The sequence below is a fragment of the Pseudoliparis swirei genome, chromosome 5, assembly GCF_029220125.1.
Source record: "Pseudoliparis swirei isolate HS2019 ecotype Mariana Trench chromosome 5, NWPU_hadal_v1, whole genome shotgun sequence".
NCBI classification, from domain to species: domain Eukaryota; kingdom Metazoa; phylum Chordata; class Actinopteri; order Perciformes; family Liparidae; genus Pseudoliparis; species Pseudoliparis swirei.
This window is the reverse complement of record NC_079392.1, coordinates 27,379,819-27,392,748: the sequence shown is the minus strand read 5'-3', so window position 1 is coordinate 27,392,748 and position 12,930 is coordinate 27,379,819. Positions and strand designations below refer to the sequence as shown.

Genomic DNA, 12,930 nt, shown 5'->3' with positions numbered 1-12,930 from the left:
ACTCATATCATATTACCATAATGCATCTTAGCAACTGAAAAGTATATGTATGTATATATATAAATATAAATATATTTTTATATGTATATATATATATATTTATATATTTATTGTTGAGATCAAAACTTTTAACTTTAGAATTAGAACCACTCGTTCTCCTCGGGGCCAAAAGTCCATGTTTCCATCAAAGGGCCCAAAAATCATAATTTTAATTTTTCCCCCCAATATTATTAGAATTGTTTTAGATTTATTAAAACATCTTCTTATTAAAACCTGAGTGTAAATATTTGATAAAAGAATAACCAGTTAAAGTATATGTGCCTCTTTTATAAGTGATGTATTCGTTTTATAATGTTCTTGAAATCATGTGAGTAGTTCACAGGTCATGTGATGCAACACTTAAACTATTTAATCAGCAGTAGATGATCATTTATGTGTGTTTGTGTGTTTATTTTGTGTGGATTCATAACTTCATGTTTTGTATTTTGTGTAAAGTCAATAAATAATGTAAATAAAGTCTCAAGTTTAATTCTGTGCTTCATGAACTTCTAAACTCTAATAAATTCTTTTATAACTTATTCAACCGTGAATGTGTACCTGGAGGAGGGAAGCTTACTGTATTTAATAAATAAAGTATGCAATTAACTAAAGAAAATATAGAAAACAAGTTTAGGCATTTTTTTATTTTTTCCTATTTTTATACATAAATAGTTAAATAAAACTGCATATTAATAAATAATTAAGAAATAATAATTTCAATAATTAAATCAAATGTATATATCTACTGTAATAAGTATTTGGTGCAGGTAATGCATCAATATGCAGGGACATATGCAAGGGTTCTGTTTGTGGACTTCAGCTCTGCATTCAACACGATCATCCCGGAGGTTCTACAACCCAAACTCTCCCAGCTCGCCGTGCCAGCCCCCACCTGCCGGTGGATCACAAACTTCCTGACAGACAGGACGCAGCAGGTGAGGCTGGGAAAAACCACATCCAGCACCCGGACCATAAGCACTGGCGCCCCCCAGGGATGTGTGCTCTCTCCACTGCTCTTCTCCCTCTACACCAACGACTGCACCTCAGAGGACCCGTCTGTTAAGCTCTTGAAGTTCGCAGACGACACAACGGTCATCGGCCTCATCAGGAACGGTGACGAGTCTGCGTACAGACGGGAGGTTGAACGGCTGGTCCTCTGGTGTGGACAGAACCACCTGGAGCTGAACAAGCTCAAGACTGTGGAGATGACAGTGGACTTCAGGAGGAGCCCCCCAACACTACCCCCGCTCACCATACAAAATAGCACTGTTCCTGCGGTGGAGACCTTCAAGTTTCTGGGATCCACAATCTCCCGGGACCTGAAGTGGGCCTCCAACATTAACACCATCCGCAAAAAGGCCCAGCAGAGGCTGTACTTTCTGCGCCAGCTCAGGAAGTTCAACCTGCCTCAGGAGCTGCTGATCCTTTTTTACTCCGCCATCATCCAGTCTGTCCTCTGCTCTTCCATCACTGTGTGGTTTGGATCGGCCACCAAACAGGACAGAGTCAGACTACAGCGGATCGTCAGGTCTGCAGAAAGAACCATTGGTTCCAGCCTCCCCTCCATTCTGGACTTGTACACCACCAGAGTCAGGAAGTGGGCAGGAAAGATCACTGCAGACCCTTCACACCCTGGACACAAGCTGTTCCAACTCCTGCCCTCTGGTAGGCGCTACAGAGCACTGTACGCCAAAACCACCAGACACAGAAATAGCTTCTTTCCACTGGCCGTCACCATGATGAACAATTAATCAGACTCTTCCATCTGCACTATCTGCACTTTTTGACTACTGTCTTTAATGTCTTTTTTATATTTATCCCGCTTATTGTATATTGTGTGTGTGTATAAGTACGGAAGAGCAAAGTGTAACCGGAGTCAAATTCCATGTATGTGCAAACCTACATGGCCATTAAAGCTGATTCTGATTCTGATTCTGATATAATTCTGTATTTCTCATGGTGTCATCGACTCATCGTTCATCATTGTGAATATAGAAATAAGCAGTAATGTGAATGTGGTTTCATTTCTATATCAATGTACATTATTATTACTTCATTCATCCTGGTTCCACCAAAGTGAGTTACAGGATCAGGATAATAGATAATAATATATAATCATAGTTCATGTTTCATTGTTGACGTCTTTGTGCTTCCAGCCTCACGTCTATAATTCACGGAGCAATAATAACAAGTATTCAAAGTTATTCAAATCCCATAATAACAAAGGGAGTGCAGAGACAATAACAACAATAACAAGCTTGTGATGTCATGACACTCACACAACAAGTGGTGCATGAAGTCTGTTTAAAATAGGATTTAATGTGAACATCTATTTATTTATGTCACAATATGTTGAATTTTAGTTTCGCATTGTCAATCTTAATATATATAATTATATAATGAGGTGTATTTAATTGTGTGTTGAGTGTAGAGCACGTGAAACAGACAGGTTCTGAAGAGGAAAACAACACTTCATGTCTTTATTCAATTAAAAAATAAAACAATAATAAATACTTCAATAAATCAATAAATACACAACTTAATGAATACATTTACAAATAAATAAATATACATATATATACCCAAAACATAAAATGACAATTAAAAATATATAACTAAAAAATAACAAATAAAACACTTTTTTTCTTTCCAAGTTGTTTTCCTTGTTTGGCCGGAAGTCCCTTTGTGCTTCTTCCACCGTACTTCCGGTCTGGAGAAGTGGACGAAGATGTCTTGCAGACAGCGGACGTGCGGGAGGTCCCGGTCCCGGTGGATGGAAAGCCAGCGGGCGGAGTGAAAGTGCACACGTGGAACGGCAGACACGCGAGACTGACGCGCGCGGCAGCCAATGAGATGACGGGCCAGTGACGACACCTCCCCTCTGTGGACCAATGGGAGAGCTGCACTGGGAGGCGACATCGGAGCGGCTGGGAGTCGGAAAGATTTGGATAACAAATAAATAAATAAAAAGGAGGTCTGGAGGTCTGAAGGTTCTGACGGTTCTGGAGGTCTGGAGGTCTGGAGGCTGCCCGGAACCGAACCCGGACCCGGAGGACTCGGATCTGCTGTTTACTTCAAGTCCCGCTGAGTTTAGAGGAAATATCTGGATTGTGTCATCAGAAAGAAGATGCTTTGATTTCAGGCTTAATATACTAAAGTACCACTAGTACTACCACTAGTACCACTAGTACTACTAGTACTACCACTAATACTACCACTAGTACTACCACTAGTACTACCACTAATACTACCACTAGTACTACTGAAGTTGTTCATCTCCAGAGACAGACATACCTCGGTAAGACCCCCTTCTTTACTTCTTTCCACTAGTTCTACTATTCAGTACTTATTAATACATGAATATAGTACACACATAGTACACATATAGTACACACATAGTACACATATAGTACACACATAGTACACACATAGTACATACATAGTACATACATAGTACACACATAGTACATACATAGAACACACATAGTACATACATAGAACACACATAGTACATACATAGTACACACATTGAGTTTTTACTTCATGGATATCGGACACAAAACGTTAAAAGTGTGTGATGAACTAAAGGATGAAGTGTTCCTTCATGTGATGATGAATGTTTATGATAAACTGAAGGATGAAGTGTTCCTTCATGTGATGATGAATGTTTATGATGAACTGAAGGATGAAGTGTTCCTTCATGTGTTGATGAATGTTTATGGTAAACTGAAGGATGAAGTGTTCCTTCATGTGATGAATGTTTATGATAAACTGGAGGATGAAGTGTTCCTTCATGTGATGAATGTTTATGATAAACTGGAGGATGAAGTGTTCCTTCATGTGATGAATGTTTATGATAAACTGAAGGATGAAGTGTTCCTTCATGTGATGATGAATGTTTATGATAAACTGAAGGATGAAGTGTTCCTTCATTTGATGATGAATGTTTATGATAAACTGGAGGATGAAGTGTTCCTTCATGTGATGATGAATGTTTATGATAAACTGGAGGATGAAGTGTTCCTTCATGTGATGATGAATGTTTATGATAAACTGAAGGATGAAGTGTTCCTTCATGTGATGAATGTTTATGATAAACTGGAGGATGAAGTGTTCCTTCATGTGATGATGAATGTTTATGATAAACTGAAGGATGAAGTGTTCCTTCATGTGATGATGAATGTTTATGATAAACTGGAGGATGAAGTGTTCCTTCATGTGATGAATGTTTATGATAAACTGAAGGATGAAGTGTTCCTTCATGTGATGATGAATGTTTATGATAAACTGAAGGATGAAGTGTTCCTTCATGTGATGATGAATGTTTATGATAAACTGGAGAATGAAGTGTTCCTTCATGTGATGATGAATGTTTATGATAAACTGGAGGATGAAGTGTTCCTTCATTTGATGATGAATGTTTATGATAAACTGGAGGATGAAGTGGGGGAGGCGTTGAATCAGGTCACAAGACTGTTTGGATCGCTGAAGTGTCGAGATTAGGGAGCGATTGCCATGGCGAGCGACTGAAGTGGTTCCCTCCGTCTGGAGAGGTCACATGACGCAGACGAGCTCGTCCCTCAAAAGGTTCCTTTGTGGTCCGTCAGCCACAGCACAAGAGATTATTATTATTATTAATATTATTATCACTACTGATGCTGTGATTAATAATAAGGTGAATAACGCTTCGTTATTCTCTCTATTCATATTTACAGTGCGACCCACAATGGATGAAAGGAAGCGCAGCAGAAAGAGAGAGTTTGCTTTTGATCGTTTCTCTTTTTTTAATCCCTTGAGGATGAGCAGCAGCAGCTGATGACACGCTTCACCTGCTATGATTATGATTATAGGACAGTCAGTACATAAACTATGCAGTTATTTAGTCAAAAGGATCATTTTATTTGTTTCAGAGGACTTTTATCACATTTATATCTACCTAATGGTTCAAATAAAGGCGCTTAATTTACGGATTCAGATTAAAGCACAATAATTAGATTCTTCTTCTTTTATTATTAGATATTTACTGGACTATGTTTTTTTATTTATATATTGTTATTTAAATAAATGTATATATATTTATCCGGATTTAAATTAATAATTATTCATGAATTAATTACATTTTCTTTTTGATCTAAATAATCCAACCGTGCAATACTCTGTTACTGTAAGATCTTTGTTTATTTATATATTTAACTATATTCATATTTTTGTATTTAGAGACATCTTTCTCTCGATAAATGTGTACGGAGGTCAGCACACACACACACACACACACACACGCACACGCACACGCACACACACACACGCACACGCACACGCACACACACACACTATGACTCTTTAACTTAATTTCTTCTTTTCTCTTCTCGTTTCTAAAAAGAATTCACATCTCTGCAACTTGTCTGAATCGATCTTGACGTAAAGTCCTTTTGACTTTACGTCTCATGGGGTCATCGGACCCTATGAGACGGCATAGATCCTATCTGCCTGATGGATCGTCTGGGTCGTGGAATTCCTGCTCATGACTACGCCACTGTCCTGTTGAGACTCCGCCCACTCCTCCTCCCCACCGCCATCTGCCTGATGGATCGTGGAGGTCTCCATCGTGGAATATGCCTACTATGAACTATTCATACACTCTGTCATATTCATTGAATGTATTTTAACTCTAAATCTGTCCTTCTGTACACATTACATCTATTGCATCTGTCCATCCTAGGAGAGGGATCCTCCTCTGTTGCTCTCCTCCAGGTTTCTTCCCTTTTTTTCCCCCTGAAGGGTTATTTGGGAGTTTTTCCTGGTCCGATGTGAGGTTTTGGGGCAGGGATGTCTATGTGTACAGATTGTAAAGCACTCCGAGACAAATTTGTAATTTGTGAAATTGGGCTATACAAATAAACTGAATTGAATTGAATTTAAAATAAAAGCCCCCCCCCCCCCCCCGTAGGGCCCCGTGGCGTGATGGGCAGCTTCCAGGGCCACGTGCTGCCCGGCAGCTTCTTCCTGCTGGCGGCCGTGTGGTGGGCGGGGAAGTGCTCGCTGTGGCGCGCCTCCCGCAGGAGCAAGAGCCTGGGCTCCACCCGGCTGGCCAGCAGAACCTCACAGCGCCGCCTGGAGGTGGCGGAGGGCGCCGTCGTTCTCTTCTTCTCCTTCGTGGGTGAGCAGGAACACAAAGAAACGAGTTATAAAAGATCTAAACTTCCAGAACTTTAACGAGTACGCTCTGACGCTAACGCGCGATCACAGCTCTGACTCTTTAATTACGTTTAATTACGTTTGATTAAAGCGAGACTGTCACCGGGCAGATTGGAGATTCTCTTTCATTCCAGAGGAAAGAAAACTTCTTTGTTTGTTTATGTCTGTAGATTACGGAACGCCTCATTTGCATATTTAAACATAACATTTCATAACACTTGTAACACAATAACTACCCTTAATGTGAGTGATGACGTGTCATGTGATGTCTATGAGGTCATGTTGTGGCTCCTCCCCTTAATGTGAGTAAAGTGGTGTCATGTGATGTCTATGAGGTCATGTTGTGACTCCTCCCCTTCAGGGATGCTGGCGGAGCAGTTTGCTGCGGGCGGTCCGAGGCTCCGCCTCTACGACTCCTCCCACTGGGAGCAGCTGATGAACTGGCAGCACGCCACCATGTACCTGTTCTTCGGGCTGGCGGGCGCAGTGGCGCTGGTCGTCCACACCACGGAGGCCACGCCCCTCGCTCTGGACCGGCTGATGCTGGCGGTGGCTTTCTTTAACGAGGGTGAGAGTTATTTAAGACCTCATGTTGTCTTCATCGACACAACGCTGTTGATGATGATTCATTAATGTATACATCACAAACCGGATATTATGTAACAATATCGTTACAACATTGTTACACTATTGTAACAATAGTAACACTATTGTTACAACATTGTTGTAACACTGTTATTTCACTGTTGTTACAATGTTGTTACAATGTTACAATGTTAGGGTTGGTATTCGATGACATTTAGCTACTTGAAGTGTGTATTGACTCTTCTCTCTGTTGTTTGTGTCCATGACGTCACTTACGTAGTTATTTAAAGTTATTTTTGTTGCATTCATACCGTACAGTTTATCCTTTTATATTTTATATTAAGAATATTGTATTCACCTTGTTTAAGGACGAACACATTAAATGATAAAATACACAGAATAAAGTCAACAAGGCCACAAACAAACAACTCAAATAAACAACAATGAGCATAAAAGGATGTAAACAAAGGTCTCGTCCCGAGGGTCAGGACCACCAACTCCAGATTTAAGAGACGCTCCCAAATAATCCAACAAGGACTTTGCATCTTGTAAAATGACTTCCGTCTCGTTCCTCCAATGATAAGAGATCTCCTCGAAAAGATGAAGAACTTCAGAACCAGGCCAGAGACCCGTAGCCCTTAGAGTCCACACGAGGACCCGGTTCTGATGGCTGTGGTGCTCCTGCAGGGTTCCTGTTCTTCTTCCACCTCCACGGCAGGAGCCCGCTGGACGTCCACGTGCACCACCTGCTGCTCTTCGCCATCTTCGGCGCCGCCCTGGTGGCGTTCCTGGAGGTCTTCCACCGAGGGAACGCGGCCCTGGAGCTGCTGCGCTGCAGCCTGACCCTCCTGCAGGGCAGCTGGTTCTGGCAGGTAAAGACCGGGGGGGCGTGGCCAGTCGCTCATTAATGGGCGTGACCAGTCACTCATTGGTGGGCGTGGCCAGTCGCTCATTGGTGGGCGTGGCCAGTCGCTCGTTGGTGGGCGTCGCCGCGTGAACACAAAACCTTCTTGCTTCTCTCTGGCTGCAGATCGGGTTCGTGCTGTACCCCCCCAGCGGCCCGGCGTGGGACCTGGAGGACCACGACAACGTGATGTTCGTCACCATGTGCTTCTCCTGGCACCTCGCCGTCGCCTTGCTGCTCGTGAGCGCCGTCTACTGGACCGTCAGCTGGTGAGACCCACGAGAGTCCGTCAGGATCCAGTCTGCTCATGTGGAACATCTACCGAGACAGAACTCTGTGTAGAAGGACCGGGAAGTTAAGGTTCTGGATTTAGGAACAACTCAGAAGTAAAAAGGTTCCGACTAGAACAAGGAAGGATCAATCTTTGATAAATGTTCCACCTGAAAACCTTCCAAAGGGTTCTACCGAGAACCCAACATAAAGATACCTAGAACCATCGGTGAAAGGTTCTACCCAAACCTTTAGGTTCTCCAGAACCTTTTCACTCCCTAAGGGTGCCAACAAGAATCTACCAGGGGGGTCCCATTGAGAACCCTTTTATATGCCAAGTGTTTATGGAAATGGAGATTTACAGAGAACCCTTGAACGTGCCATGTTTCACATCTAAGACCCAAAAAGTCTTTAATATTCCACGTTTTTAATCCGAGCGGTTCTCCTCATAGTCTAAGGGTTTAGAACCCGGCCACATGGTAGAACCCCTCCCCCTTCAGGAAGGGATGGGGAACTCTTATTTCATCGAGTGTTTGGACCCAGAGACGGGAAGGCCAGATTCTAAATAAAACAGAGACCCAAAGGGTCCTTCGAGAGAGAGGTCCAACTCAAACTGGGCCAGAGGGTCCTTCTGGGTCTCCGGCCTCGTCGGTTTACGTCAGACCAGAACAAGACATTTGATCCGCTACGATATTCAAATCATGTTCTAGTTATTTTATTCTGTTGAACTGCCCGTGAACTGAATGTGAAGCATCGAAGCAGAGCGCCACCTGGTGGAAGTGTTGGGCGTCTCTGGTCCATGTTTCAGTGTAGTCTGTATTTAAAGACGTTGTTCTTGTCGTTTACGTGTCAGTGGAGGATAGAAACTCGTCTCTCTCTCCGCAGTGCGGTGCGCTCCAGACTGAGGAGGACGCCTCCCATGGAAATGGGTCTTCTGAAGTCCAGAGACCGGGATCCAGAGTCAGAGGACGAGATCTTATGAAGAAGGACCACATTGTGACTCATGAATACATATAGATAGATATATCTATATAGATCTATAGATCTATATCACAATTACAATCAGGGATGTTTGTGTAGGACGTGGACCCACCGGGGCGAGGAGACGTCTCCTGGACTCTTTCCTTGATCATCGTCTCACTGCCTTTTGAATCTTATAGCTTCAGCTCATTGATCTTCACTTTACTGGCCTCATACCTTCATATCCTTTGTTTCTTTATTTGTTACGGATCGCATGCTTGTCTTCTGACTCAGGTCCTGGTGGAACCAGCATCTCAGGTCCTGATTGAACCAGTATCCAGAGCATCTGGTTCTACTTGAAGGCATGACTTTAAAGTTACTGCGGGGAACTTTTCACTGGTCCAGAACCAGGAGCAGACTGTCAGACCCTGGTGCTCAGATACACGACCACTTTAGAACCAACTTTACCACTCTAGTCCACAGGGGGCGCCATCTTTCCTAAAGGCACCCTGGTGTTTAGAGACACTACCACTCTAGTCAACAGGGGGCGCCAGAACCAACACTAGTTAAAGTTCCTCGTAGTAACTTTAAGTTTGTTAAGTGTCTTTTTTGTGTGAGATGTCCACATTGCCAAAAATTCAAAATGAAATAAAACTGTTAAAATGTTTAGATTTTGCTATTTTAAACTATTATTACAGATAATGTTGTGATTGTTGACTGTTATTTAAATGGAATTTTTTTAAACTGTATTTATTCAGCATGGTTTCATGTCTTCAGTGTTTATAAAAACACTTTCATATCTTTAAAAAAGTTATTTTCACAATATCTACAAACATTTAGTGAGGGACTATAACCAGAATGTGTCCTTCTGTAAAATCACATTTAATCACATAAACTTCTCAGCAGGAGTCGTGATGATGTTCCATCACTGAGGAAGTTATTTGACATAATGTAGTTTGATTTATTCGCTTGTCGACATTTTCAAAATAAAAGGAAAATAAATCTTCTGATTTTTTTTCTTTTCTGCATGGAGCTGCAGCACAGAAAGCTTGACTTTATTCCTTATGATCTTTATTAAAAATGTGACTCTTCTAATGTTCTCCCCCTCATGAAGTTAGTATATGTAAATATATATGTATATATTATATTTATTAAATATTATTAAAAAAGGAAAAGAAAATCTTCTGATTTTCTTATATTTTAATTTGTAATAATTGTTTTGCTCTTCTAATGTTCTCCCCTCATAAAGTTAGGACATGTAAATATATAAATGTATTTTATAAAATATTAATAAAAAAAAAGGAAATGCACAAAAACTAAATACATAAAATAAATAAAATGCACCAGGCAGAATGTTAATGAGTGTATTAGTTTGAGAGATTATTTCCCCTGTAAATTAATTGAAGTGGATGAGGTCATAAAGCACCGCTCCCAGGTGAGACTCACCAGGTGGATGCCTGCAGGTAACTCACCTGGAGGCAGCAGCCACGTGACGCGTCGTTATCGGTCCGCTCACACCTGTCACCTGGACCCACCAGCCTCACACACACTTGGACCCTAACCCTCCGGAGGACCCGCAGATGGACAAGCTGAAGTCGGTGTTGAGCGGCGAAGAGGCGCACGCAGAAAACCGGACCATCGCTCAGGTAAAGACCCACTTCCGGCCACGCGCCGCTGAACCTGAGCCAATAATCGATGAATCAATGACGTCCGATCGATCCCCGCAGACCGTGAACGAAGCCTCGACCCTCGGCTGGGGCACGCGCGTGAAGGGCTTCGTGGCCTGCTTCGTGGTGGGGGGCGTGTGCGCGGTGCTGGTGAGGCTTTATATTCATATATTTACATTATTGATCATCATAATAATAATAATCAGAGCTCAGGCTGAACCAGGAAGAGGAGCCGGTGGCCGAACGGGTTCTTCTGGCTCTGGGAGGAATGTTGGACACGTGACTCCCTGCAGCGCCGGAAGCGAAACATTCAAATGGGTTTTAATTTAATGTAAAAGATATTGTTGTGAGATGACGTCACGTGTCTGTTTGCAGGGAGTGTGTCTGCTCTTCCTCCCGAAGGTCGGGATCATCCTCTTCATCGTCTTCTACACGTTTGGGAACCTGTGCACTCTGTTCAGGTGAGCGCGCGCGTTTCACTGACAGCCAATCAGAACGACTGCTTGTTTTTTGGATGAAAGACAAAAGCAACTTGTATTTGTGTTTCATAATCAGAATAATTGAACATTGCGGCTAAATATTTGAATTCCTACTTCATGGGAACAACAATACTTTCCCCCGAAGACTTAAATGAGGACAGACGTGTCAATACAGCATTTAGTGAACTAATAAACGGACTGTAGAGCAGGGGACGCTTAAGGGCGGGACTACAGGGTGACTGACAGGTCTCTACGTCACGCCTCCTCAGTCCGACGGTCACTTCCTGCTTAGCCTCCTGGTTGCAAAGAAAACAAGATGGTGACGACCATAACTCTGAAACTGAGGCTTCAAAACATCCACAAACCAAGACGAGTCCGTCCTCTTCTCACTGGGCGACTTCTACCCCAACAGATCAACATCTGAGGTTATTAAACTTCCCCAACACTTTAAAGACTTTATGAGAATTATTAGCGGGTAGAAGATATAAAAGCACTAACTCTCGGTTACATCGGATTTTTCAGTCTTATTTTTGCTTCCTTTAAATCTTTGGTCACGACCTCCCACTCTGCACCTTTCTTCACGCCGTTAACATCATCAGAATATTGATTTGTTAATTAATCTGAATTCTTATTTTTTCCTTTCCTGAAAATCAATTGAATTCCACATACATGCACACGCTCATACATGTACATCTGCCCTCAGCTGTCTTTTGTTTCTTTAAATTTAAAAAAAGCTTACACACACACACACACATCATTTTTCAATACTCTGTCTTTATGATGTTCTGTCCACTGTTTTGTCGTCCTCTAGGTGTTATGTCTATGTATTGTCTTTTGTCTTATAATAAATAATACAACATGATCATACTAGTAGTTGATTGCCTCTTCTTCGTTGGTCCCACAGCACCATGTTCCTGATGGGCCCGATGAAGCAAGTGAAGAGGATGTGCGATAAGACGCGAGCCCTGGCCACCACGCTGATGATCGTACGTGAGCCGTTCATTTACAGTTGGTTTTATTCATCGTAAACGTGACTTCCTTCTGTCCACAGACGTGCCTCGTGCTGACCATGTGCGCCGTCTTCTGGGTGAGTGAGTCGTGGCGCTCGCAGCCGCCGCCGCCGCTCGGGGACTGACGTCTCGTTTGTGTTTCAGTGGAAGAACTTCGGCCTCGCGCTGCTGTTCGTCATCCTGCAGGTGTTGTCGTTCGCCTGGTGAGCCGCGTTTCCTCCTCACAGCGTCGAGCCCCCGCGGGTTGTTGATTTGTGACGTGAACATGTTGTTGTTGTTGTTGTTTGCAGGTACAGCCTGTCCTACATCCCGTTTATAAGGTTTGTTATTTAAACGCCTTTTGAGTTCAGAGTCTAGACGGCGTGCAGAGATCTGATGTTCTGTGAATCACTTCCAGGGACGCGATCATGAAGATGGTGTCGGTCTGCATCAAAGGCTGATGGGAGGGCTGCTCCTCTTCCTCCTCTTCCTCCTCCTGCTTCAGAGTCTGAGACTTCCTGTTTTAGTTTCTGCTTCATTCAGTAAGATGATTGATTGTTTGGTATATCGATTTGACTTGTACCAGTTTTAATGAGCATGTTTTATGTGTAAATATTTGTACTAAGTGAATGCATTCATATATTTTCTATGTAAATAAAAACAAGGCCTCACATCACAGAGGAGCCTCCTTGACTGCAATTCATCAGTAGGTCACTAGAGGGCGCTGCCGCTGTGAACTATCAACCGTTATTGATTACTAGAAGAAAACATTCAGATCGATCGATCAGATGCACGTGAAATCAAAAGATGGAAAGGAGAACCGCTGGGGGAACATTTACTCA

At 42.6% G+C, this 12,930-nt stretch overlaps 2 protein-coding genes across 4 annotated transcripts; both read left to right on the top strand.

Annotated features, from left to right (window-relative positions):
* Positions 1 to 2,797: 2,797 nt before the first annotated feature.
* tmem45a (transmembrane protein 45a) lies at positions 2,798 to 9,959 on the top strand. Of its 3 annotated transcripts, none has more exons than XM_056415376.1 (6): positions 2,798 to 3,337; positions 5,987 to 6,196; positions 6,596 to 6,802; positions 7,507 to 7,691; positions 7,850 to 7,992; positions 8,879 to 9,959. In XM_056415376.1, exons 2-6 carry the CDS (start codon positions 6,001 to 6,003, stop codon positions 8,973 to 8,975), a joined length of 828 nt encoding a protein of 275 aa, XP_056271351.1. In that variant the 5' UTR covers positions 2,798 to 3,337; positions 5,987 to 6,000; the 3' UTR covers positions 8,976 to 9,959. The 3 variants fall into 3 exon arrangements, with proteins under 3 accessions (XP_056271351.1, XP_056271352.1, XP_056271350.1); XM_056415377.1 differs by having other exon boundaries at positions 5,420 to 6,196; XM_056415375.1 differs by having other exon boundaries at positions 4,755 to 6,196.
* Positions 9,960 to 10,430: 471 nt separating this feature from the next.
* Positions 10,431 to 12,766, top strand: sft2d2a (SFT2 domain containing 2a). Its single transcript, XM_056415122.1, has 8 exons — positions 10,431 to 10,599; positions 10,681 to 10,770; positions 10,996 to 11,081; positions 12,004 to 12,085; positions 12,151 to 12,186; positions 12,254 to 12,312; positions 12,400 to 12,429; positions 12,507 to 12,766. The coding sequence occupies exons 1-8, from the start codon at positions 10,534 to 10,536 to the stop codon at positions 12,547 to 12,549; spliced, it is 492 nt and encodes a 163-aa protein (XP_056271097.1). The 5' UTR covers positions 10,431 to 10,533; the 3' UTR covers positions 12,550 to 12,766.
* The last annotated feature ends 164 nt before the right edge of the window (positions 12,767 to 12,930 follow it).

Coding starts and splice junctions, on each gene's coding strand:
- tmem45a (XM_056415376.1), top strand. CDS start 6,001: ATGGGCAGCTTCCAGGGCCACGTGCTGCCCGGCAGCTTCTTCCTGCTG. Junction 6,197..6,595: donor TCTCTTCTTCTCCTTCGTGG/GTGAGCAGGAAC, acceptor CCTCCCCTTCAG/GGATGCTGGCGGAGCAGTTT. Junction 7,692..7,849: donor AGGGCAGCTGGTTCTGGCAG/GTAAAGACCGGG, acceptor CTCTGGCTGCAG/ATCGGGTTCGTGCTGTACCC.
- sft2d2a (XM_056415122.1), top strand. CDS start 10,534: ATGGACAAGCTGAAGTCGGTGTTGAGCGGCGAAGAGGCGCACGCAGAA. Junction 11,082..12,003: donor AACCTGTGCACTCTGTTCAG/GTGAGCGCGCGC, acceptor TTGGTCCCACAG/CACCATGTTCCTGATGGGCC. Junction 12,430..12,506: donor TCCTACATCCCGTTTATAAG/GTTTGTTATTTA, acceptor AATCACTTCCAG/GGACGCGATCATGAAGATGG.